The 26377-nt window shown below is 43.5% G+C and overlaps 2 protein-coding genes across 2 annotated transcripts; both read right to left on the bottom strand.

Annotated features, from left to right (window-relative positions):
* Positions 1 to 7170: 7170 nt before the first annotated feature.
* Positions 7171 to 14453, bottom strand: LOC148094430 (endogenous retrovirus group K member 25 Env polyprotein-like). The gene is made up of 2 exons (XM_087824656.1): positions 14054 to 14453; positions 7171 to 8736 (listed from the first exon to the last, which is right to left on the bottom strand). Exon 2 carries the CDS (start codon positions 8692 to 8694, stop codon positions 7171 to 7173), a length of 1524 nt encoding a protein of 507 aa, XP_087680782.1. The 5' UTR covers positions 8695 to 8736; positions 14054 to 14453.
* LOC148094431 (endogenous retrovirus group K member 10 Gag polyprotein-like) lies at positions 11907 to 14006 on the bottom strand. Its single transcript, XM_087824541.1, has one exon. It carries the CDS (start codon positions 14004 to 14006, stop codon positions 11907 to 11909), a length of 2100 nt encoding a protein of 699 aa, XP_087680667.1.
* Positions 14454 to 26377: the final 11924 nt, after the last annotated feature.

Below are 26377 nucleotides of genomic sequence, written 5' to 3'. Positions count from 1 at the left end.
TCCTTCCTTCCTTCCTTCATAAACACAGCCTTTGCTTTCCAGGAGCCTAAATCTTAATGGGAATGGCAAGATGCAGACATTAGAAACCAAAAAAATTTTGCAAATTTATATAGTACCTATAGTGTGCAGTAGATCTCTAATATATCTGGAAGGGGGTGGAAATCAATAGAGTAAAAATGATGGTTCTAAAAATGATGGTTTCATCTAATCTTGATTAGATTAAACAATGAGTTCTTTAACTTCTTTTAGATTCTTCAGGCCGAATGGTGTTGTTTCCAGGTGTGTCAGGGTTAGAATAACATTGTCACCCAAAATGTAGCCCCTCCTTATAAAACAAGCAGAGAGTTCAATAGCAGTTGGTGATTCAGCTACTGTATACTTAATATGCCTTACAATTACTTTCTCAAAGCCTTCTACTGAATAGGAAGACTGATTTTAAACAGGGATCATTGCTTACCTGCCTGGTGCTCCACTGAAGATGAAATGGCTTGAAGATGATGATTTGTTCCATAACCTCTCACTGCGATTTCTTATAAAACTATTATGTATATTTGGGTTTTACTTTGAGGTCCTTGTACGTTATATTAAAAAAGTAAGTTGGAATAATTTCCTAACTGCATATAACACAAAGGTGCTGAAGTTTTCAAATTAAGGCATTGTGGAAGTATTATTTAATAGATTTTTAAATAAATAGTTTGGATGTTGTATCAATTTGGACCCCACCAAACATACCATATCCCAAAAGTAAACTCTACAAAATTGGATATTGCAAATCTAATTATAGAAAACCTAGCAGAAAATATTTATTAGGTCAGCAGAGGAATGAGGATTTTTATGGTTTTACACAAGAGAAGTGACCAGTGAAGAAAAAAGTGAACAGATTTAAATATGTTAAAATTTAAAACTTCTGTACAAATGAAGAGACAACAGACTTGCAAAATTTGCATTAACTTGAGACACAGATTATTAATATGGGTTATAACTTCAATATATAGCTTACTCAAATGTATAAGAAAAGGGCTGAGGCCCAAATAGATAGATGTAAAATATAACAGCTACCATTTATTGAATTTTTTTGTGCCCACATAGATTTAAAAAATCAGGTTATACTTATTGTTTTGTATATAGAATATTTTATAACCAGTTTTTATCACATGTCCAGGTTATTTTACTAACTAGTCTTCTAAAACATGGTTTTCAGTGGTTGCAAAGTATTTCATTGGTAAGGAAGTACAGCCCAATTTTACTTAACTAAGTTTTCAGTGCTGGAGGTTAAGGTTATGGAAATGTAATTTAAAGTGATTTTATTTCTTTAAAATTTATCTTTATTGTTTAAAATATTACAGATGTCCCCTTTTTTCACCATTGACCCCTTGCACCCCCAACCCACTCTCCGCCCCAGGCCTTCACCACACTATTGTCTGTGTCCATGGGTTATGCATATATGCATATAAATTCTTTGGTTAATCTCTCCTCCCCCACCCCAACTTCCCTCTGAGATTCATCAGTCTATTCCATGCTTTTATGTCATTCAATCTATTTTGTTGATCAGCTTATTATGGTCTTTAGATTCCAGATATAAGTAAGATCATGTGATATTTGTCTTTCTCTGCCTGGCTTAGTTTGCTTAGCATAATTTTCTCTAGGTCAGTCCATACTGTCCCAAAGGGTATGCAATCTTTCTTATTTACAGCTGCGTAGTATTCCATGGTGTAAATGTCCCACAGCTTTTTTATCCACTCATCTACTGATGGGCACTTGGGCTGTTTCCAGATCTCAGCTATTGTAAATTGTGATGCTATGAACATAGGGGTGCATATATTCTTTCTGATTAGTGTTTCAGGATTCTTAGGATATATTCCTAGAAGTGGGCTCACTGGGTCAAACGGCAGCTCCATTTCTAATTTTTTGAGGAACTTCCATACTGTTTTCCATAGTGGCTGCACCAGCCTGCATTCCCATCAGCAGTGTACCGGGGTTCCTCTTTCTCCACACCCTCACCAGCACATCATTTGTTGACTTGTTGATGGAGCCATTCTGACAGGTGTGAAGTGATACCTCATTGTGGTTTTAATTTGCATCTCTCTGATGATTAATGACATTGAGCATTTTTTCTTTTTTTTATTATTTAATTTTAATTTTAATTAATTTATTTTTTTAATAAATTTTATTATTGTTTAAAATATTACAGATGTCCCTTTTTCTCCGCAATGACCCGTTCCACCCTGTTCCTTCCCCCTCCCCAGTCCCTCTCCCCACCATTGTCCATGTCCTTGGGTTGTGCATATATGTGTATAAATTCTTTGGTTACTCTCTCCCCCTCCACCCACCCGCCCTCCTCCATCCCTCTGACATTCATCAGTCTCATCCATGCTTCCATGTCATTGAATCCATTCTGTTCATCAGTTTATTAAGTTCTTTAGATTCCACGTATAAGTGAGATCACGTGATATTTGTTTTTTGCTGCCTGGCTTATTTCACTCATCACAATATTCTCCAGGACCATCCATACTGTCCCAAAGGGTACGAGATCCTTCTTCTTTACAGCTGTGTAGTATTCCATGGTGTAAATGTCCCACAGCTTTTTTATCCACTCATCTACTGATGGGCACTTGGGCTGTTTCCAGATCTTAGCTATTGTAAACTGTGCTGCTATGAACATCGGGGTACATATATCCTTTCTGATGAATGTTTCAGGATTCTTAGGATACATTCCTAGGAGTGGAATCACTGGGTCGAACAGCAGCTCCATTTTTAATTTTTTGAAGAACCTCCATACTGTTTTCCATAGTGGCTGCACCAGTCTGCATTCCCACCAGCAGTGTACTAGGGTTCCCCTTTCTCCACATCCTCACCAGCACATCATTTGTTGATTTGTTGATGGAACCATTCTGACAGGTGTGAAGTAATATCTCATTGTGGTTTTAATTTGCATCTCTCTGATGATTAATGACATTGAGCATTTTTTCATATGTCTCTTGGCCATCTGTATGTCCTCTTTAGAGAAGTGTCTACGCAGGTCCTTTGCCCATTTTTTAATTGGGTTGTTTGTTTTCCTCTTGTTGAGTTGTATGAGTTCTTTGTACACTTTGGAAATTAGCCCCTTATCAGATACATCCTTGGCAAATATGTTCTCCCACACCATGGGGTTCCTTCGTATTTTGAGGATAATTGCTTTTTCTGTGCAGAAGCCTTTTAGTTTGATGTAGTCCTACATGTTTACTTTTTCTTTTGTTTCTCTTGCCCTAGGAGATGTTTCAGTGAAAATTCCACTATGTGAGATGTCTGTGACTTTACTGCCTATGTTTTCTTCCAGGATTTTTATGGCTTCACAACTTACATTTCAGTCTTTTATCCATTTTGAATTTATTCTTGTGTATGGAGTAAGTTGATGATCTAGTTTCATTTTTTTCATGTACCTGTCCAAGTTTCCCAGCGCCATTTATTGAAGAGACTGTCTTTACTCTGTTGTATGCTCTTTACTTCTTTGCCAAATATTAATTGATCGTGATTGTGTGGGTCTATTTCTGGGGCCTCTGTTCTGTTCCACTGATATACATGTCTGTTGTTGTACCAATACCAGGTTGTTTTGATTATAATGGCTTTGTAGTATAGTTTGATATCCAGCAAAGTGATCCCTCCAACTCTGTTCTTCTTTCTCAAGATTGCTGTGGTTATTTGGGGTCATTTTTGGTTCCATATAAAACTTTGGAATATTTGTTCTAGCTCTGTGAAATATACTGTTGGCATTTTAATAGGAATTGCATTGAATCTATAGATTGCTTTGGGTAGTATGGACATTTTAATGATATTAATTCTTCCAATCTCTGAACATGGTATATTCTTCCACTTGTTTATATCTTGCCTTCTTCTATTTCTTTTTTCAGTGTCTTGTAGTTTTCAGAGTACAGGACTTTTACATCCTTGGTTAAGTTTATTCCAAGGTATTTTTTTTTTAGTTTCACTTTCTGAGAGTTTCTTTTTTTTTACTTTTAAAATTTATCTTTATTGCTGAGAGTATTACAGGTATCCCATTCCCCCCCCAATTGATACCCTCCACTTCCCTCCCACGCCCTTCCCAGGCCTTCACCCCATTATTAACTGTGTCCATGGGTTATGCATATAACTTCTTTGGTTAATCTCTTCCCACCCTCCACCCCCCTTCCCTCTTTCCTCTGAAATATGATAGTCTGTTGCATGCATCAATGTCTCTGGATTTATTTAGTGCATCAGGTTCTTTTGTTCATTAGCTTCTTCTTAAAGAAGACCCTTCAACTTTTCCTGTAGTGCTGGTCTGGTGGTGATGAACTCCTTTAGCTTTTCCTTGTCTCAGAAGCTCTTTATCTGACCTTTAATTCTAAATGATAGCTTTGCTGGGTAGAGCAATCTTGGTTGTAGTTCCATGTTTTTCATCACTTTATATATTTCTTGCCACTCCTTCTAGCCTGCAAAGTTTCTCTTGAGAAATCAGCTGACAGTAGTATGGGTGTCCCCTTGTAGGTAACTAACTGTTTTTCTCTTGCTGCTTTTAAGATTCTTTCTTTGTCCTTAACCTTTGGCATTTTAATGATGATGTGTCTTGCTGTGGGCCTCTTTGGGTTCCTCTTGTTTGGGACCCTCTGTGCTTCCTGGATTTGTAAGTCAATTTCTTTCCCCAGGTAGGGGAAGTTTTCTGTCATTTTTTCAAATAGGTTTTCAATTCCTTGGTCTCTTTCTTCCCCTTATGGCACCCCAATAATATGAATGTTGGACCTCTTGAAGTTGTCCCAGAGGCTCCCTATACTATCTTCATATTTCTGGATTCTTTTTTCTTTTTGCTCTTCTGGTTGGGTGTTTTTTATTTCCTCATGTTCCAAATTGCTGATTTGATTCTCAGTGTCCTCTACTCTACTGTTGATTCCATGTAAATTATTCTTCATTTCAGTTCCTGTAGCCTTCATTTCAAATTGGTACTTTACTATGTTATCGATTTTCTCAGTTATTTCCCTAACAGTCTGCTTAAACATCCTTACAACCATTATTCTGAACTCTGTATCTGTTAGCTTGCTTGGTTCTATTTCATTTAGTTTCTTTTCTAGAGATTTCTTCTGTTCTTTCCTTTGTGACATGTTTCTTTGCCTCCCCATTTTGGCTGCTTCCTGGTGTTTGTTTCTATGTATTAGGTAGAGCTGCTATGTCTTCTGGAATTTGTAGAGTGTCTTTGTGTAGTAGGTGTCCTGTAGGGTCCAGTGGCTCAGCCTCCTCAGTCACCTGAGGTGAGCCTTCTAGGTGCTCCCCTGTGTGGGCTGTGTGCACTGTCCTATTGTAGTTGAGCCTTGTTTGCTGTTGGCGTCACTGGGAGGAACTGACCCCCAGGCCAATCAGCTGTGAGGACCAGCTGCAACTACAGCCAGAGAGCTGCTGTGCTGGAGACACCCCTATGGATCAGGATTTACTTCAGTGGAGCTTTGGTGTTCACCAAGTGTGCCCCTTGAGTGTCATTTGTGGATGTGGTAGGGTTGTAATCCAGTGTGGTCGAGTCTGAGCACAAGGTGCACTGTCTCTGGGGCCTCCCGGGAGGTGCAAAGTCAGCCTGTGCCAGTGCCTTGCCCAGGGCCACCCAGCATGAGCTACACAGCAAACCATAGTTGGCTGCTACTTGTGCTGGGCTTTGCATTGTCCAGAAGAGGCCAAGCTATGAACCAGAGCAGGCTGCCGCTAGTGCCAGGCCTGGGGCCACTTATCAAGACGTACAGGGCATGCTGTTGCTTGTTTGAGAGATTTTAGGAAAGTCCTAAGCATGAGGCTGGAGAGGCCACTTGCACAGAAAAGCCACTGGAAATGGCCTGGATAAGCTGCAGGTGGGGAGGGGCGGGGCCTCCGGGAATCACGGGGCGGGGCCAAAGGTGAGAATCAGGTGCTGGTGATTCAAACATGGCTCCTGCTTGCTGGCTGTGTGCGGGGAGGACTTGCCAAAGGAGCCATGGCCTCCGTCAGCCCCTCCGCCTGGGAGGAAGCCACCCCTCCACCTCTCGCCAGGATCTCAGGCAGGTTAGTTCCTCCCCAAGTGTCCCAGGTCCTTTCAGGCTGCTGCCCGGTGCTGGGCTCAGAGGGAGCGTCCGAGTGAGTCCGTGCCGGGCCCTTTAAGAGGAGCTGCTGGGGCTCCCGCAGCCTCCGAGACCCTCAGCCACAGTCCCCGCTGGTTTCACAGCCCGGAGTTGTGGGGACATCTCTTCCTGGCACTGGAGCCCTGGGCTGGGGGCCTGCTGTGGGGCTGGGACCTCTCGCTCCTCCGGGAAACCTCCACTGCCAAGATGTCCCTCCAGGGTTTCAACCGCAGCACTGGGCGTGGGCCCACGGCCGCATCTCTGGGATTCAGCCCTGATCCGCCCGTGTCCCCGCTCCTCCTGCCGTCTCGATGCTTCTTCAGCTCCCTGGTTTAGGGCTTCTGTGCAGCCAGATCTCAGGAGGCTCTGAGTGACGGTGGTTCTGTATTTTAGTTGTAATTTTGATGTGGTTCGCGGGTGCCGCGAACCAGCCGCGGCGAGCAGGACTGTGCTCCGGAGGTGAAGAAGAAAAGAAAGAGACGAGACAATGGGGCTGGGAGGGCTCTCTCCCTCAGGGATGCTGAGTGAGAGTCAAGCAAGCTTTATTCAGAGCCACAGCATTTTATACAGCGTTTCAGGGCATCCGGCCAACCTTCTGACCTTCTACGACATTCCTAGATACAACACTTTAGAGGAGGCTGCAGCCACACTGGCGTCTCAGAGGAATGTTTCCCAGATAAGGTAGGGGAGTATCTGGTCTAGTTGGATCTGGGAACCATGCGGGGCTGAGCACACAGGGCAGCAGACATGGAGGCGCTCCCTGATTTACAGGGGGCCTCGGCACTGACGCGCCTGGCTGATCTCTTTCAAGAACACCGGTGCGCCGCGGTCCGCTGCCCCGGGGCCCAGGACCCCACAGCTCCCCCTTTTTATTTTAAAAAATAAGGCGGTCTTTCTCTTGCTGCAATTGCAGATATTTCAAGGAAACAAACAACTGAGAGACCTGTGCTGCTCCAAGACGCAGGCAACAACAGATGGTTCCCATACCCAGGATCCCGCATGCTGCCACGGTCACTAGGCCGATAAGTTGTTGTCCCCACTGAGTCATGGAGGGGAAAGCAGTACGCAGAGAATTAAAGAAAGATTAAGCCTGTTTTGCTAGGTCCAAATCTAATGGGGGGGCATTAAGTAAGTCCCGAATCTCACGATGCAGTAATTGTATATCTAAAGAGGTATTAGTATCATGCCATATACCATTCAAGTGATTTTTTACCTTGTGCCACGCAAAGCGGGAGGCATTGTATGGTACGGGAGTCACACACATAAAGCGGAAGGCGGCGTGACAACGCAAAGAGACGCGGGTCTCTAAGCTGACTAACTCATCCCCTAGGATCTGAACAGTGTCACATAGAGCATTTAGACGCTGTTCAACACGATAATCCCAATCTTGTTGTGTCTTCAAGGTGCGTGTAACATTACTAGCTAACTGATTGACAAATTCAGCTGTTTGGATACTGGTAGACAGAGCAATGGCCGAAGCCGCAGCAGTTGCAATCATAGTTACTAAGGCAGTAATACCAGCAATGAGCAACACAATAAATCGTTTTCCCCTAGTCAACTGATTACGAACTCTATCTAACAATTCTAAACTACGTTCCTCATACCAAGGTTCAGTAAGGTTCACAGGAAGGAACACAAATGAAGGTTGAAACAATATAGCTACGGGATACTCCGTAGAAGTGTTTACACAATTGGCAAGGGCATAGTTAGTACAATTTAAGGAGTACACTCCAGAGTCATTACTTCGTGATAGATTGAGGGGGCCTACCAGCAGAGCATGAGGCTCAGGAACACAGGCAGTGGTAGAAACGTTCCATGCTGATCCATTGCCTGAGATTCCGTGTGGGGACACAGTCACATTGACCTTGTAGACGGTAATTCGTCCCAAGCTGGCAGTCAGCTTCCACAAGTCAGTTTGCCACGTCTTGTTGTTCCCGGTCCATAACCTTGCGACCTGTTGCGTAGGATGGCAGTCGGCGTCTAGGGGTGCCCATTCGCAGATTTGCGCGTTGCAAACAGTCCAGTTGTCATGGCAGCTTTTCCAGTCAATCCCGCCGCTGCTTTGGGACACCCTTTTAGAACACGCCTTCATCTTCTGCGGCAGCGGGCCAGTTCCCCTGTTAGAGCAATTGAAAATAGGGTATAGGTACTTAACATTCCAATAAATCCCAGAGCGGGACTGGTTTCCATCAGATCCAAGGGTATGCCTCAGTCGGACGCAATGAGGCAGGGAATCAGTCACAGTAAAACAAATGGGGGGAAACTTACTGACTCCGGGATAGGAATAGCCGTCCCTCCATTGCGGCCAAATATGAGCGGCCGAAGGGAGGCCCAAGATCTTAGTATCATTCACATATACAGGTACTTGAAGATCATCCCAGGTTACAGGATGTAACAAGGGAGGGTTAGGCAGATATGCCCAAAGATTTTCCGCCCGTCCCACAGGGAAGGTCAGTAACCAAAGAAAGAAAAGAGCCTGGAGAGCTGCTGTCAGGGGCATCATTGCCAGGTCCTGTGGGTGGTCCACAACATCACGGCTTCGATGCTCAGGCGTCAGATGCAGGCGTTGGAATCGACGGCGAAGCCGGGCGATCTTGGTTCGGGGCATGCTTCACACACCGCGCAGGCAACCACCGAGGAGCAGGGGCATCTGTGGGAAAAACACAAACATATCCTCGACCCCACATTAAAGCCGGATCAGGGCCATGCCAAGCGCCGGTTAGAGGATCCCGCCACAGTACCAGAGGATGAGCCTGACGTTGTGGATTCCAAAACCGGTCTGCGGCGGAACGTCCATCATCATCCAGAGTTAAAAAATTTATGACAAATAAGGTATGCATAAGTAGCTTTTGGGGAGTGGGTGTATATCCCCCTACTCCCCCTTTCTTTAATTTTACTAAGTGGTGTTTCAGGACTTGATGCGCACGTTCCACTATTCCCTGTCCCTGAGGGTTGTATGGAATTCCAGTCTTAAGAGAAAAACGAAACTGTTGGGCAAAACGGCGTAGGCTAGCACTGGTATAAGCAGGGGCATTGTCCGTTTTGATTTCTCGGGGAGTACCCATAACAGCGAAGCAGTGTAAGAGATGTTGTTGTACTGCGTTCACATTTTCACCTGAGAGACATGTGGCCCACATGAAGTGAGAACAGGTGTCAATGGTGACATGAACATACTGCAGACGACCAAAGGACGCTACATGGGTAACATACATCTGCCAAAGGTCATTAGGGCAGAGGCCATGGGGGTTTACCCCATAGTGGGGAACAGGGAGGAATTCTGCACAAGCTGGACAATTGCGAACAATCTCGCGAGCCTGTTCACGTGTAATATGAAATTGTTGGCGTAAAGATTTGGCCGATTGATGATGTAGACGATGCGAATCAGTGGCATCTTGAAGAGGGGTTTGGGCTACTAGTGCCATCAAACGGGTATGGCTGTCCGCGAGAGCGTTGGCAGTGTGCAGTGGGCCAGGGAGTTGAGAATGACTGCTGATATGAGCAATGAAAAACGGCGATTGTCTGTCGTGGATAGCCTGTTGAAGTTGAGTGAAAAGTGTTAGAACAGTAGAATTGTGTCCCCGCAAAAGAGGCGTGACTTCCAGATGTTGTAGAGAGGTAACAACATAATGACTGTCAGAGTAGATATTCAAAGGTCCAGGGACAGCAAGAAATGCCTGCAAAACGGCAAAAAGCTCAGTGGGTTGTGCGGAGGAGTAGGGAGTGGCCCAAGTTTTGACCTCGTTAGGGAGGACAAGTACGGCGATGCCAGTAGAGGAATCGTCAGTAAAAGCCGTAGTGGCCTGTGCGATAGGGCGATGCGAGGTCAATCGCATAATAGTATGAGGGGTGGTAGCTAGAAAATGTAATATTTTGTCCTTGGGCAAATGGTGCTGTATGTTGCCAGTAAAGGACGCTAGTGCCAAGGAGAAGGAATCGCACATGTTCAAAAGCCAGTCCACTTCCGCAGCGGTATAAGGGAGAATAATAGTGGCAGGATCTTGACCAAGGTATAGAGTGCTCAGCTTCCGACCCGTCCGAATGCAGTGGGCCACTAACTCATAGTAAGGCATTAAGTTCTTCGAGGGACTAGCCTTACCATGAATCCATGTCAGAACTCCACCCTGATAAAGGACTCCCATGGGGGCATGACGAGATGGTAAGATTATTAAGTCCCAAGGGAGTCGATAATCACAATAAGTAAGTCGAGCCGCAGCAAGGGCTCGCTCTACTATCTGGAGGCTTTGACGAGCCTCCGTGGTAAGCTCACGGGGGGAGGTCGGATCAGCGTCCCCTTTAAGGGTGTTAAATAAAGGAAGCAACTGGGCTGTGGATAAACAAAGGGAGGGTCGGATCCAATTAATATCTCCAAGCAGTTTTTGAAAATCATTAAGTGTTTTAAGATGTTCAGTACGAATAACCAATTTTTGTGGGTGAAAATGGGCGGGATGGAGAGTATAGCCAAGATAACTGTAAGGGGCATGAGACTGTACCTTTTCAGAGGCAATCTGAAGGCCGTGCAACTGCAGGGACTGCCGTAGCTGTCCATAGGCTTGCAGCAGGGTGGGGAAGTCAGCATGCGCCAACAAGATGTCATCCATGTAATGAGTGATATATACATCTGGATATCCCTCCCGAATTGGGGAAATAGCCCGGTCAACGAACTTCTGACAAAGTGTAGGACTATTAGCCATCCCCTGGGGAAGCACTTTCCACTGATACCGTTGCATGGGTCTCTGCAAATTGATAGCTGGGACACTGAATGCAAACCGTTCCCTGTCCCTCGGATGGAGGGGAATGGTATAAAAACAATCCTTTAAATCTATTACAATTTTATAGGTGTCCCGGGGTATGGCTGCAGGATTCGGGAGCCCTGGCTGCAAGGCCCCCATTGAGCACATAGTGTCATTTACCTTGCGGAGGTCCTGCAACAATCGCCACTTCCCAGACCTTTTTCTTATTACAAAAATCGGTGAATTCCAAGGAGAGTTAGAAGGCTCTATATGGCCAGCAGTGAGTTGTTCCTGCACCAACTCACGTGCAGCAGCAAGTTTCTCAGAGTTCAAGGGCCACTGATCTACCCATACGGGGGAGTTATTCTTCCATAAGATAGGATCAGCGCATAGGGCAGGACAAGTCAGTGGCCCGGAGGAAAATATGCAGAGGCAGAAAGTCGAGGAGGAGAATCAAGGTCGGGACCACCTAAATACAGTCTCATCTGTTGCATTAAATCTCGTCCCCAAAGGTTAACTGGCAGGTTGTCAACTATATAAGGTTGAATGGTTCCCTCTGCCCTAGCATCAGTCCTCCAGCGCAGCAGGGCACTGCTCTGTCTGGGTGCAGTAGATTGACCAATGCCCTGCAAGGCAGTGTAGGCCTCCTGAGACGGCCAGGCACGCGGCCAATGCCGGGAGGATATTACTGAGACATCTGCCCCAGTGTCCAAAATTCCTGAAAAAAGTTTTTCCTCAATCCATATATTCATAGTGGGGCGATTATTCTTAATAGCAGTCACCCAATAAGCATCAGAGGAACCGAAGCCTCCTGTTCCCCTTTTGGTCTCCTTTACTCGGCCCTCAGCGATAAGGGGCAATAAGATAAGTTGAGCGACACGAGTACCCCTAGGGAGATCAATAATCCGCTCCATGGTGGTAGCCATTACTTTAATTTCTCCTGTGTAATCCTGGTCAATCACCCCCGGGAAAACTGTTAAGCCCTTCAAAGTGGTGCTGCTTCTTCCCAACAAAAGTCCCCAGGTGCCAGGGGGTAGAGGGCCATTGATGCCAGTCGGCAACAACTGGCGGCCCATTTCAGGGGACAGCACTACATGGTCACTGACGGCGAGGTCCAATCCGGCACTCCCTGGAGTGGCTCGGTAAAGGGATTGGACGGCGAGGCGGCTACCCCTATTGTTTTCTGGGCCCGGGGTCGGCCCCCCGACAAGTTTCCCGTCAGGATATTGCCTTGAACGTCAGTTTGCGACCGACATTCACTCGCCCAGTGTTTTCCGCGTCGACAACGAGGGCAAACTTCTGTCGGCCCGGGCCTAGGCTTCCGATCGAGAACACCTGGAGGATCTGCTCCCCGAGGGCAATTGCGCACTAAATGCCCCGTCTGACCACAGCCAAAACAGCTCCCAGGGGGCCCTGGGACTCGTCGTCCATCGGAGCCCCCACCCCCGCGATCGCGACCACGACCAAACTGCTGTTGGACTATAGTTGCCAGAGGCACACCTTTCATAGCCGCAGCCGTACTGAGTCCCTGTACATAGCCACTGCCAATATCAGCACAGAGCCTGATCATATCATTAATTGTGGCCTTCCCTTTCCAGGGGCGAATCGCGGCCTGACACGCAGTATTGGCATTCTCAAAAGCAAGCTGTTTCACAAGAATAGTTCCTGCCTCAGGGTCCTCTACTAGCCGCGCCGCAGCCTGTAAAAGGCGGGCGACAAAATCTTGAAATGACTCATCGGGTCCCTGTCGTATCTTGGAGAGCTCCTCCCTCCGGACGCCGGTTTTAGGCAGCTTGCGCCACGCCTGAAGGGCGGCCTGTTTAACCTGCTCGTAAGCCACGGGGTGGAACTGTAACTGGGAATCCAACTCCGCATACTGGCCAGAACCCACAAGCATGTCATAAGTGATAGGGATGTTATGAGCCCTATTATTCAAGGCTTGCTGAGAGCAAATCTCCGAGAACTCGGATTTCCATAGCAGGAAGTCTTCTCCTGACAAACACGCCTTTCCAATGCTCTTCCAATCCCCAGGTGGTAAAGCAAAAGATGCAAGAGTAGTCAACACTGCTTCAGTAAAGGGAGCCGTTGCCCCATACCGAGCACAGGCAGTCTTGAGCTCCTTTAGCTGCTTATACGGCAGGGGCTCATGCTGCCGCTGGGGACCCTTAGGCCCCGCGACCTCCACCACCGGATAAGCCTGCAGCGTGGATCCCTCTATGCCCTCACCTTCTCCGGCGGCCGTTCTTAGAGCTAACTGCAAAGGGGAGATAAGATCATCGATAGTAGCCTTCGGAGGACCCACACGTAGCATTTTAGGAGCGTGTTCACTTAAGGCAGGAGCAACCACCGTCGGGCTGGTAGGCAGCTGTACTGCAGGAGGCGAGTAACTGGGGGGTGCCGAAGCAGTCGGAGTTAAAGCTCCAGGGGGGGGGTCCTTGTGTAAGCCTTCCAACGAGCCAGCCCGGGCACTTGAAAGGGGAAGATGCTTTATTGCGTCGGCCATGGCTCGTAGCTCCTTGTGGACTTCCTGGAGGGTTGAGACGAGCCCACCCGGACCTTGCGTGACGACCCCGGCAAAGGGATCGTCATCTTCATGATAACGTGCCGCCTGTTCCTCTAAATCATCCCAGTCCCTTGGGTTTGGGCCTCGTTGGACCTCGGGATACACTTTGGGTACCTGTTGCAACTCCTGCAAAAATGTCTGACAAGACTGGGAGGCGGCGGGTTTGTCTCCCGAAACTAGGGGAGCAGACTCAAGGCCGGGCTCAACGCACTCATGCGTCGCTGGTCCTGGAGCTGAAGAAGGAGCGAGGGAAGGCACAGGTGGGGGAGGGTCGGCAGGCGGCGCCAAGGTGGGAATAGACTGAGAGCGCCGCGGGCTTCCCCGAAGCCGCCGCCATTTTTCTGCCTCACTATCATTAACCAGGCAATCCCTTATGAGAGACCACAAAGCGAAGGCATCCACCGGGGTTTGGTCGGGCCCGTGAGCTTGAAAGTGGCCCTGGATGCGATCGCCAACCTTTTTCCAAGTTTCAATATTAATAGTGCCATCAGAGGGGAACCAGGGACAAACAGTCCTAACGAAAGCAAGAAATTTAGCCAGCTGCGAAGCCTCCACACGTACCCCTCGCAGCTGCAGCATTGTTTGTAAAACCTGAACAAATAGATCAGCGCTAGAAGCCTGCCCCATAATTTCTTACTCCCAGTGACAAAACCTCATCCAAGACTGCCACTTACCCAAATGTCACTGCGCGCGCCACCGACAGTCTTGCCCCCAGAAGCCTTCAGGTCCCTGTTCGGGCGCCACTTGCCGCGAACCAGCCGCGGCGAGCAGGACCGTGCTCCGGAGGTGAAGAAGAAAAGAAAGAGACGAGACAATGGGGCTGGGAGGGCTCTCTCGCTCAGGGATGCTGAGTGAGAGTCAAGCAAGCTTTATTCAGAGCCACAGCATTTTATACAGCGTTTCAGGGCATCCGGCCAACCTTCTGACCTTCTACGACATTCCTAGATACAACACTTTAGAGGAGGCTGCAGCCACACTGGCGTCTCAGAGGACTGTTTCCCAGATAAGGTAGGGGAGTATCTGGTCTAGTTGGATCTGGGAACCATGCGGGGCTGAGCACACGGGGCAGCAGACATGGAGGCGCTCCCTGATTTACAGGGGGCCTCGGCACTGACGCGCCTGGCTGAGCTCTTTCAGGAACACCGGTGCGCCGCGGTCCGCTGCCCCGGGGCCCAGGACCCCACACGCGGGTGCAGCTGTTCCCTACGCCACCAGCTTGTCTCTCTCAAGTTCAGATTCTTTTGCCTGCTTGATTTTGTCTTTGATACTCTGTACTGTATTTTCATCCCATCCATTGTCTTCACTACTTTCTGGGACCCTTAGAATGCAAATGGTATTCCACTTGTTGTTGTCCTACAGGACCCTTAAGCTATAATCACTTAAAAACGATTATTTTCTTCCCCCCCCCCCCCCCCTCTGTTTCAGTGAGTTCCACTTCCTGGTCTGTCAGGTTGCTGATCTGTTTCATCATATGCTGTAGAATTCGTCTTGTGTATTTTTCAGTTCAGTTATTGTATTCTTCAGCTCTGTGATTTCTGTTTGATATTTTCTTATATTTTCTATCTCTTTGTTGAAGTTCTCACTGTCTTCATCCATTTTTCTCTCATTTGGTGAGCATGTTTATGATCATTACTTTGAACTCTTTCATCAGAGAGTAAGTAATCTATGTTTATGGTCTTAATCTATGATATTTCTTTCATTAGGTTCTTTTTCTGAGTTTTTATTTTGTTTTTTCATTTGAAATATATTCTTTTGTTTCCTTATTTTGTTTGATTCATTGTGTTTGTTTCTATGCATTTGCAAAACAGCTGCCTCTCCTAGTCCTTAAGGAGTGGTGTCACATCGGTGTTGAACCTTATCTTTCAACCTAGCCCTAGTTCTTAGTTATCTCTTGAACTTTTGTGATTACATAAGTGATAGGGGCACTTATAATTTCCAAAGATTGAGCACCTGAATTAACCTGAAATTGTCCTAGTTTCTCTGGAGACGTATACGCAGGTGGTCTAACTCCCAATACGTGGATATACCACCGCGAGGGTCAAGAGACACTTTGGTTCAATGAGACCAAGCCAGTAACTCAAGTTTCAAGAAGGGAGACAGAGATGAACATAAAGCAAATCACACAGGGTTTATTTACCAGTTCCCGATGGTTCTCAGCACCAGCAGGGCCACCCGGAGGATCCGCCAAAAGACACACACGAGGCTCGGGGATGCGGCCGCGACAGCGTAGGTCACTGCAGCCCTCTGGAAGCTCGCGCAGAGAGGTGCAGGGCAGAGCAAGGCAGGGGCAGCTTTCCCGGAGCTGGGGACGAAGTCTGTGGAGGGCAGACAAGCATCCAAAGATGTGGCCGAAAAGCCCCTGCTTTTAACAGTTCAGTTGAAGGGTGTGGTGCATAATGACGTCTTCAGTGTGTCTTATCGGGGTCCTACAGAGCGCGGGGGCCTGGTTGGAAGCCGGGGCTACAAAGTGTTCATCATATCGTGGCACGCAGGCCTCACAGTTACACTCAGTCACACAAAATGGAGTTACTTATGTCAAGTCTAATACACACATCAAACTTATCTTCCTGACTCTAATACACACACAAATCTATTTCTATAACAGAAATATAATTATATTATAAAATTGTAGAACACACACTTATGTAAGCAGGAATTTAAGTTTTTTTTTCCTTAGGCTTCTTTCTCCTAGGCCTTTGCACCCTACACTCCCCTTGATCCTAGACTGAAGCAATTAAGGAGGTGGCACAGCGGCTGTGAACAATGGGTTAAGATATCACCTTATTGAGACATCCTCAGGCAATCAAGATCCTAAGAATGACTTCCAGGACAGCAGTAGCCTCAGTTTGCCCCATATAACCCGATCCCTCAGGCCACTCCTTAAGAAAGGTTTTGGATGCTTGTATGCTCCCTGTCGTCTTGGTTGGCAGCCTTCTGAATAAACTCTGCCTCTGTTGAATTGGATACAGCAACAGGCAGCCCTGAGCCCCACAGGGGTTTCCCGGTAACATATTTTGGCAACTCTGCCGGGATCCTCTTCTGAGCCCTAAGGTAAGCCCCTTCAGGGAGTGCCAAAGGACTCTGGGTGGTTTCCTGGTCTTGGGAGACTTTGTGCAAGCACCTGTGGAAACTCCCTAGCAGCTGCCGAGTTATTAAACTGGGGGACTCTCCTTAAGTGCTTATGAACTTTCCCAGTCGCTTTCGCTGTTGGTTGAATTGGCGTTCTGGTTTCGTGCCTGTTCTAATCTGATCTGTAAGTCTCAGGCATTGTAAGCCAGGAGTGGCATATTTAAGGTACAGTGGTACCTCGGTGTTTCAGAACTCGAATGGCCTTCTGAAATGGATTACATTAGAAAATCGAGGTACCACTGTACCTCCTGTTACTGTTTCCATTGTTTGTGGGTGTTGTATAACTCATAAAAGCATGGGAAATGCACTGGCAACCCCATCTGGCAGCCCACTGGGCCGCGTTCAGTTCGACCTATGCTTCTGTAACCCTGTAAGGAGGGGCATCTGTTGTCTGTAGTCTGTTGGCTGTTGTCCCCTATATGGGGTGAGCTTGGCCAGCTCCTGGTTGCGAGTGGCCTCTCACGGTCCTTGCCTGGCCTCTCCACCCAAGCCCGATCAGCTTAGGGTCAACACTTACCCATATGTAGTGCAGGGCATTCCGTCTTGTGTTCTCTCTGGCTGTGCACAATAAGCTGCAAGTGGTTGTCTGTCTGTTGTCTGTTGCGAGCATCTGTAAATATTGTATATTAGGGTAGTTTTGCCTTGTGTAACCTTGCCTGTAATCTTGCTTAAAATTTGTTTAAAGATGGGAGCATATCCCACTTTGCTGCTTGTGGTGGGCTGAACCCGGGGAGGAGTTGGGGATTGCAGGGACTTGCCGCTCTGCTCTCCTCTCAAGGCATCGGTGGCCTGAAATGCTTCACTAGTGAGAGTTTTGTCTGTCTGTCTGCCATGTGACTTTAGTTGTAGATGTTCTTTGCTTGCTTTTGTCTTTTTGGAGACTTGGTCTGTTCTTCGCCGTTTGTGAACATTGGGAATCCTGTCTGCTGTTTGGGCTTTGGGCTGCTTAGGCTGAAGGCCTTTTGCTGTGCTGGGGTTAGTGCGAGATAAAGATGCTAAGGCTACTGTTCCAGTCCCTCCTTTAGAGAGCACTCATTCATTTACTTTAGGAGTTGTTTTGTTTCTGTTTTAAAATAGGATAAAAGGTCTCCTCTTATGTACAAGATTTCATAGTATTATATTCTACTCAGAAAGGAAAATACGGGAAATAAATCTTTTTAAACCCCCTGAGTTTTCTCGCAGAAGGGCCAGAGCTGTCTTCGAAATGTCTTCAGGCAGAGGGAGGGGCCACACCCACTCTGTAAAGAAAAAAAAAGATATTTTTACTGTAAGGCCACCTGAGGACTGGGAGTTACAAAATTTGCCAAGAAAATGCCTTGGGAAATAATAATTGGCTTTAAAAATCTCAAGGTTGTTGAGACATAATAAATTAGATATAACCGAAATGAAGGGTATTTATAAGTCTTTTCAGTAATAATTTTATATATATAGCTAAACAGTTTTCCACAACTTAAGATTGGAGTTGTGTTGGGTTAAATAATAAAAATTATTAAATACCTAGGTATTTTGAAATAACAGGATATTGAAATGTTAATCTGAGTTGCCTACTCTTGGCTTCTTATTACAGAGAATCTAGAGGATGGATTTGAATCTGTTAATAAATGTCTTGCATTTTATTTGAAATATATCTTAAAAAGAAAATGTGAATGTGTTGTTAACCTGAGGAATGTTAATTAATTACATGTCACCTAAAAATTAAGGTTTCTAAGAGTTAAGAATTCTAACTAATTCAAAAGAAACTATATGGTTTTGGTAAAAGAAGGCATGAGGCATGGAGATGCATTTTGAAGGGAAAAAGAAAGTAAGTTGTTCTAAAACTGGTTATTTCTGAATAGGTAAGAAGTTTTGTAAAAGTTGTAGAAAGGTTGTAAAGAGAAATCTTAAAAGGAAATTATAGGTAACCTGAATAATAAATTAGATAAATGAATCTAATACAGAATTTTTTAGTCCTTTCCATCCTGTTAAAAGGGAAAAAGTCTTTCCTGTATTTGCCTAAGATGCAAAAGTTTCATAAATTATTTAAATGTTTATATATTATATTATATTAATCAGGTACTTGATTACTTAAAAAAAGGTCATCTTCTTAATCATGGGAACTGAAGTTTTACTAGCCTATGTTTGTATTTAATATCTCTTGTCACTTTGAATAAATAAATATTTTAATATTGTTTTGTAATAATGATGTATGATCTTTTGGTCAAATAAGTTTGACAACCTTCCAAAGGTTTGAATTTTAAGAAACTTTTCCTTGACCCAGAATTGGCTTTAGGTCATCCCAATAGGCCCTGGAATGCCTCAAGGACTTTGTTTTCTCTTCTTATGAAAGAAAAGCTTATACTTAAGGTACATAGGAAGATTTGTCAAGTAAAGAAATAATAACTATATTCTATTTATATATACATGTCATTAAAATAGATGTAAAATCTCCAGGAGTCTATAAATTCTAACATACTCTCATTTATAACTCTAATTGTTATTCTGGAATACTGTTTTTGCAGAAAGGACAGGATTCCATGTTAATTGCATTATAATTAAATCCATAATTGTGTCATTTAAAATTTCTTCTTGTTATGTAGAGACAGTCACTGTTTTGTTGTAATGCATTTGCAGAAATGTCACATCTTCTGAGGGATCCATGGAAAGGACCTTGACTTATTTTAAATTACATATCTCTGAGAATAAATTTTCAGATCATCCCCTTCGAACTGGATGAGAATTATTAGAACTCTATAGAGTATCTGGATTTATAGAAGTACTGGCAAGAAAAATCAGGAGAAACAAAAATTGATTATAGGACTGAATGAACTGAAAATAATTATAGTTTTTGTAACTTTGTTAAAAGTGCATCTGATTTCTAATCTTTCTGTTTTTCAGACATAAGGAAACTTGTTTCTTTTCTTAAAGCAATTAGGTAAATTACATTTTTCTCCCTACCTGCTCCCTCCAGAATTTGGCAATTCTTAGTGAGTGAATTGTGGCAACATGTTTCTTTGCATGAATTCAATAAGACCAGTTTTCGATTGTGGTTTTATTAACCAAGACATGGACTGGAATGCCATGTCTGAGAGAGACATGCCTGGACTCTGGATGTCACCAGAAAGCCTCAAGAAAATGAAGGCTGACTCTGAAGCCAATAAGAGCACCTTCTAGAAAGCCTGGTACTTCGCTTAGTCATATGGTTCATGGCAGTCTTTCCAGGTAAGGGACAAAGGTTGTTTTCCTAGGAGATGGCAAGGAAAGAACCTCAAGACATTTTGGGAACCTCAAGAACTTGAGGAATTCACCCAAACTTATAGGTACTGCAGGCAAAATCTGATGGCAACTAGGTAGCTCAGCTTCTTTATCCTGAGGGGCTAATTAAAGCTCAATCATGAGATTCCAGCAAAGCACATTTTAAAAAGCCTATATGGTCAAGTGCTATTTTTATTGGGTTCCTACAAACAATCAGGCCAAATTGAAACTGAATAATACAGTAAAGAGATTGGTCTTAATTTGGCTTTTTAATGAAATGAGGGTGATTTTTAGGGGGAAGAATTGTTCCGATAGGGAAATATTAGAACTGAAATGCTTTTTTGTTTTGTGTTGTTTTTCCTTCCACCAGACAATTTGTCATAATTCTTGTTGTTCTGGCTTTGCCCCAATAATACTAAAATTTATAACACGGTTTGTCTCCATCAGGTTACAAGCCCTACTCGTACTTAGGGAAAACCACCTCTAGGTACCACCGCCACCTCCTTTTGTGCCCAGGCCTCACTGTCCCTCTGACAGAGAGCAAGGGTCTCTTGGCTCTGAAGGAAAATGTCACCCCCTTTCAGCAGGAAGTAGCTGTAAGAAGAGACTCTGTGCCCCTTTTCTTTGAAATAATTCAGAGCCAAGATCCTTGAGGGGGATGTAGTAGGCAGTCAGGCAGACACGAGCAGAGCAAGGACAAGGGGCCAGGTACAGAAGGTCATCAGGGTGGAAAGCGCCAGGTGCCAGCCAGGAACAAGTGTAGGGTAGGGTGGAACCTTCCCCCAAGGAGGGCCTGTCTTAGCATATCACTGGTCGTGTTGTTTGGACCCCAGACCTTTCCTCCCTAGAGGAAACATCTAGGCCTCAGGAAAGACTGAGAGCCAAAACTGTGGCAGGAGACTCACCTGCATTCATTGATGCCAGCTGCTATCAATTGCCCTGTTGTTGAAAGGGGATCGTACTATGTTTTCTATTAAAGGAGCAGGGGTTCCATAGGAGAGTGTGTATACTTTACAGGATGTCCAGGAAACTGTTTTTGAAAAATCAGGAGCAATTGAACTGTTCAAAAGAAAATTCCTCTATATCTTATGGAAACGGGCATGTTCACCTTCCCCCGGGTTGGTTCCTGCTCTGTGGTTTAATAGCATATTCTTATGTCCCTATGAATAGTGATGGAGGCCCTTGCACAATTGGACGCTTGACTGTAATATTGCCACAGAAGCCTCATCCTCAGCGGGTGCACCATGAACAAAACAAAAAGAAAACCTCATAAGCTTAGTGTCTTAAAACAACATCCATTTATTAGCTCACAGCTCTGTAGATCAGAAGTCTAGTCAGACTCAACTGAATTTTCCATAGGCCAGCATCAAAGAGTTGGCTGGGATATGGTCATATCTGGAGGCTCTGAGGAAGAATCTTCTTCCAAGCTCATTCAAGCTATTGGCAGAATTAATTCTCTGAGGACTCTGTTTTCTTGATGGCTGTCACCCATGGGTTACTCTCAGCTCTTAGAAGCCACTCTTCAGTCCTTTCACATGGCCCCTCCGTCTTTAAGCTATCAATGATACATTTAAATACATTTGATAAATGTAAAATACATTTGTGTTTCAAATCTCTCTGATTTCCCCCTATGCTTTGAAGGCCTCTGATAATTAAATTAGGCCAATTTAGATAATCTCCTTTTGCCATGTAACATAATCATGGAAATAACATCCATTTCATTCATAGTCCCAAAAATTAGAGTGGTAAAATGTAGCGGTAAAGTGTGGGATACATTTTAGAATTCTGTCTGCCACAACAGCTTAGCAACATGCCTGGGAGTATATTAATAACTGCCATTTCTCCTCACTACTTTCCCATTCTAGCATTCACAGTATGTCTGAGTGATTGACATTTAGAGCAGCTGTATCAGTCACTTAGTTTATGTAGGTTGAGATAAAACTTTTACATATGTCACAAATATTTCTTCCTATTTTTTAATATATCTTTTGCTTTATTTATGATCTTTTTTTCCAAACCAAAATTTTAGTTTTTTGTTCCTTTTATTTTTATTTTTTTAAAGGAAGCCAATAGGACAGTCTATTCTTTTAAAATATATTTTTTTATTTTATTTATTTTATTTTTTTTGAGAGAGAGAGGAAGGGAGAGACAGAACTGCCACTTTGTTACTCCACTCACTTATGCATTCATTGGTTGTTTCTTGTATGTGCCCTGACTGGAGATGGAACCTGCAACCTTGGAGTCTAACCTTGGCTGTCTAACCAACCAAGCCAGCCCAGTCAGGGCCCTGCTATGATAATTTTTCATTTTCAAGAGCTCTTTTTAAATTGCAACTTATTTCATGCATGTGATGTCTTGTCTCATTCAGGATGTTAATAACAGCTCTGTTGGAGATCTAAAAATTTTTTCTTTTCATGGGTTATTTCTTCCCACTTTTTTCCTTTGCTTTGTTCTTTCTCATATTAGAAAGTTCAAATCATCTCAGATGTCTGGTGGTTCTTGGTTGTGTGCTTCTGTTGGAAAACTGTGAACACGCGGATGGCACTTGTTGACTGTGGGATTTGCTATAGAATTACTTGGTGGGTGTTATTGTCAGTGAATCTGCAATGTCAGTATTTAGGACTTTTCTCTTTGGTCTGGTCAGATTTTTCTGAGAAGGGTTTTCCAGTTCTCGGTGTGGCAGGTACATGCCCAGGTGCCACTATTCTAGAATCCACGAGGGCCATTGAAAATCCAAACATATGCCCCTTGAGAGAAAAAGGCAGCATCCTTTTAACGCCTGTGAAAATTTTCTTATATCTAGCCTTATATATTTGTCTTTGATAATCTCAGGTTCCTAAATGAGCCAGTAAGAAAAATACCTCTATCACTCTACAAGTAATGTGCAAAATGGACCAGGAGTTTTAAAATCTTCTGAAGGTTTTAGAAACATTTTAGAATAGTTTATATCATTTTCACAATTATTTTTTCAGAGGGTTTTTTTCTTAAATAAAAAAAAAAAAGTCACAGAAACTTCAAGTTATTTCACAATTACGTATGAATGCTGGCAGTTAAAGTCTTTTCTTCTTCTTTTTTTAAATCCTCACTTGAGGATCTCTTTTCCATTGATTTTTAGAGAGAGAATGGAATGGAGGGTGCAGGTGAGGAGAGAGAGATATCAAGGTGAGAGACACATCAACTGGTTGCCTCCAGAAGCTCCCTGAAGGGCGCCAGGGATCGAACTGAGGTATGTGCCCTTGACTGGGAGACCCTTTGGTCTGCAGGCTGACACCAATGAGCCAAACTGGCCAGGGCCAGGCATTTGAAATCTTTATTTCATTTCTTTACAGTTTCTTTGTAGGTAATAAAGTTATAAATCTCATCGTAACAAGTACAACCAAGCAGTGGTACTTAAAAAGTCAACTTCAGCTCTTCAACTTCCCTCAGTGCCAAGTTTCTGAAGTAAACAGCCTGTGTTTGTACATTTCCACACCTTTCTCTAAGCTCATTTAAACTTATATAGTAATAAGTGGGAATACTTTTTGCTTTGTTTTGTTTTTTACAAATATTGGATCATAAATACACACTATTCTGTAATTTATTTTTTACATGTAATGATGCAACATATCCATCCTTGTAAGTGATATAATTTGTTCTTTTAAATACCAATTTAACATTCAAAATAAGGGTTAGTAATATTTTATTCTCTCAGACTGTTTAAAGATCTTTTTTTCTACAAACAAGGCTGTAGCAAATAGCTGCATCTTTATATCGTTACATACAGATACTTGCATTTTTATGGAGCTGATTCCCAAGGGTGGTATTGTTGGTGAAAAGGACACATATGCTTTTAAATTTTAATAAATATTGCCAATTCCTTTTCAAAAACCTACAACAATTCACATTTTACCAGCAATATAAGCTAGTATGTTAGTAGTGAAATCTCATTTAAAAAATTTTGTAGTTTGCTGACCAGTACCAAGATTCGGTGCTATTTCATACGCTCGCTGGCCATTTTTATGTGCTCTGTTATGAATTTTCATTATTGCCCATTTTCCTGTTGAGCTGTTGGTCTTTTTTAATTAAAAAAAACTTGAATATTAGAGATATTACTATTTTTGTCAGTCACATGTTAAAGTATTTTTCCTTGTATATTATTTTTTTTTTTTACTTTATTTCTTAACACAAAAATTTAAATTTTTATGCATGCTAAGAATTTAATTTTAAATCCTTTCATAAACTTATTAGAGTGAACATCCCACTTTATTTGAATTTATATCTCTCATGGGAAGTAAAAAAAAACCAAGCAATCTATCCTCACATACCATGTACATTTTGTTGTCTATCGTCTTTGCCCCATTCCTCTGTTTCTCCTGTAGAGTCCTGTTTTCAACATCCATCACATCTGCCTAAGTCAGCTTTTGTTCTGTGGAAATACTTGATTACAGACCTAGCCCATAAGGTCTGTACTCAAATACATGTTTCTACATAAATATAATCACTTGGCCTATTTAATCAACTTGCCTCATAAAAAATATTTCTATATTCAATATTCTTGAAAATCTTGAAGAGAGACATGGTAATACAATTGTAGTCAATCACATTCTTTAATAATTTGTAAGTACTTGAACCTGAGGGCTTTCAGTTATGTAGTCTATTGGCATGTTGTGGTAGAGTTCTCAGATGACTTCTAAGATTCCCATCCCCTGGGGTAAGTGACTAGTATGATCTCCTACACTTACGTGGAGATGGAGCCTTTGAATAGGATGGGCTAGCCATGTCCTTGATTAGATTAATGTTAGGTTATGTCATATGGCAAATGGTGATGGGTTAGTCAATTCCATGACTATGTTACGTTATATAAGACTGGAGGGGGATTGGAAGAGAGGAGATCGAAAGTGCGAGAAACTATGGAGTGAACCACGCTGAGACTGTTCCTGGCCTACAGCCAGCAAGAGAACAGAAGCTAGTCCTCCAACCACAGGGAACTGAACTTAGCCAGCAACAATATGAACTTAGAAGAGAAGCCCAAGCTCCAGAAAGGAAGATGAGCTGACACCTTGATTGCAACCTGGAGAGACCCCGAGCAGAGAAACTAGTTTATCCCTGCCCAGACTTTTGGCTTACAGAAACTGTTAGATAACTAATGGGTGTTCTTTCAAGCCAATAATTTTGTGGTAACTTGTTACTGGGCAATAGAAAATACACCTGTGAAGAAATGTTTCCTGTAATTATTAGGCACCTACAACTGTGTTCATTTTTTCAAGTACATTTTCACACATTTAGACTAAACTTTTTTTTTTATATGTTTTTATTGATTTCATAGAGAGGAAGGGAGAGGGAGAGAGAGAGACAGAAACATCAATGATGAGAGAGTCATTGATCGGCTGCCACCTGTACACCCCCCACTGGGCATGTGACCTGACCAGGAATAGAACCATGATTGCCTGGATCAAAGATCCCTTCCCAAGAAGTTTCCTAATGGTTGGCCCCACAACTGTTCCTCTCATTCCCTGGTGTGTCTAGAAGATTGGGCAGGGAAAGGAGAAAATGTCAGTCACAAGTTTTTGTCCCAGTGGGGAGCATTGTAGTCTTCCCAGCCTGTGGGAGAAGCTGCAAGACATTTGCTCCCCCAGAGATTACAGAGATTTCTACTTTTGTAAGTAATTCACATTATATATTCATGATAGCTAGGTTCCAAGGTATTATAAATCCTCTATTATATAAATCTCCCCCCTTCCCAATTGCTGAATATATTAAGTGATATCTTTCAAGCTCTTAATGATTTACTTCTCATTTAATGTTTAATTTTGGCACTGGCCAGAACACTCGCTTTCCTGAGTCATTATTTTCTTAGCTACCAATTTCCCAATTGCCCAGATAGTACACTAGCTCATAACAAAAAATGAAATCACTTTCTATGTCATGACAGCTGTTTTGGAGAAAACAACAATTTTTGATTATTTCACAAGAATCATTGCATCTTTAATGATATGTGGAGAATCACAGAATTAAATGGTAATGTAGACCCCAGGCAGGCAGCAAGACTTATTAATGGGCTTAAAGTCATTTTTACTGGATGTGATGAAATTGGATTACTCCACACTGATGTGATTTATCACTGATTATAACTCTCTAAATTGGCAAAAGACTAAATTGCAAATCAACATTTACTGGTCCCCTACTCCGTGTATTGCAGGGTGTTAGGCGCTGGGGGAATGAGATATGCACAAAACAAGTCGTAGCACCATAAGGCATAGGCCTTGAAAATTATCTAGTAGTAAGAGATTCAAATAAAAGTTAAACATAATTCTATATAATATTAACATAATAAATATGATATTAAAGGTTAACATAGTCTTTAAGATAACATACTATTAAAGGTTTTATGTAAGGCAACACATTTTGACATAGAAGCTGTAGAACTGTCTGTTTAGGAGTCAGAGGAGAAATCTCTCACTGCCATGTCTTGTGATGCCTATGTTGTTATTGTGGGGCAGCTGTTGTCACAATAAAGGAGCTTTAGTGCCTGTTACAGAAATGTCTTAGTAGCTCATTTTGTTTTCCCCCCTCTTGTTTTTCTAGTCAAAGGTAATTGACAATGAGAATAGCAGCGATTATTTATCGGTAGCTTACTATGGGCAGGCAGTGTGCCACAA

The sequence above is a fragment of the Miniopterus natalensis genome, chromosome 1 (assembly GCF_054644295.1).
Source record: "Miniopterus natalensis isolate mMinNat1 chromosome 1, mMinNat1.hap1, whole genome shotgun sequence".
Taxonomy (NCBI): domain Eukaryota; kingdom Metazoa; phylum Chordata; class Mammalia; order Chiroptera; family Miniopteridae; genus Miniopterus; species Miniopterus natalensis.
Note: the sequence above shows the minus strand (reverse complement) of the source record. Positions and strands in the feature narration are given on the sequence as shown.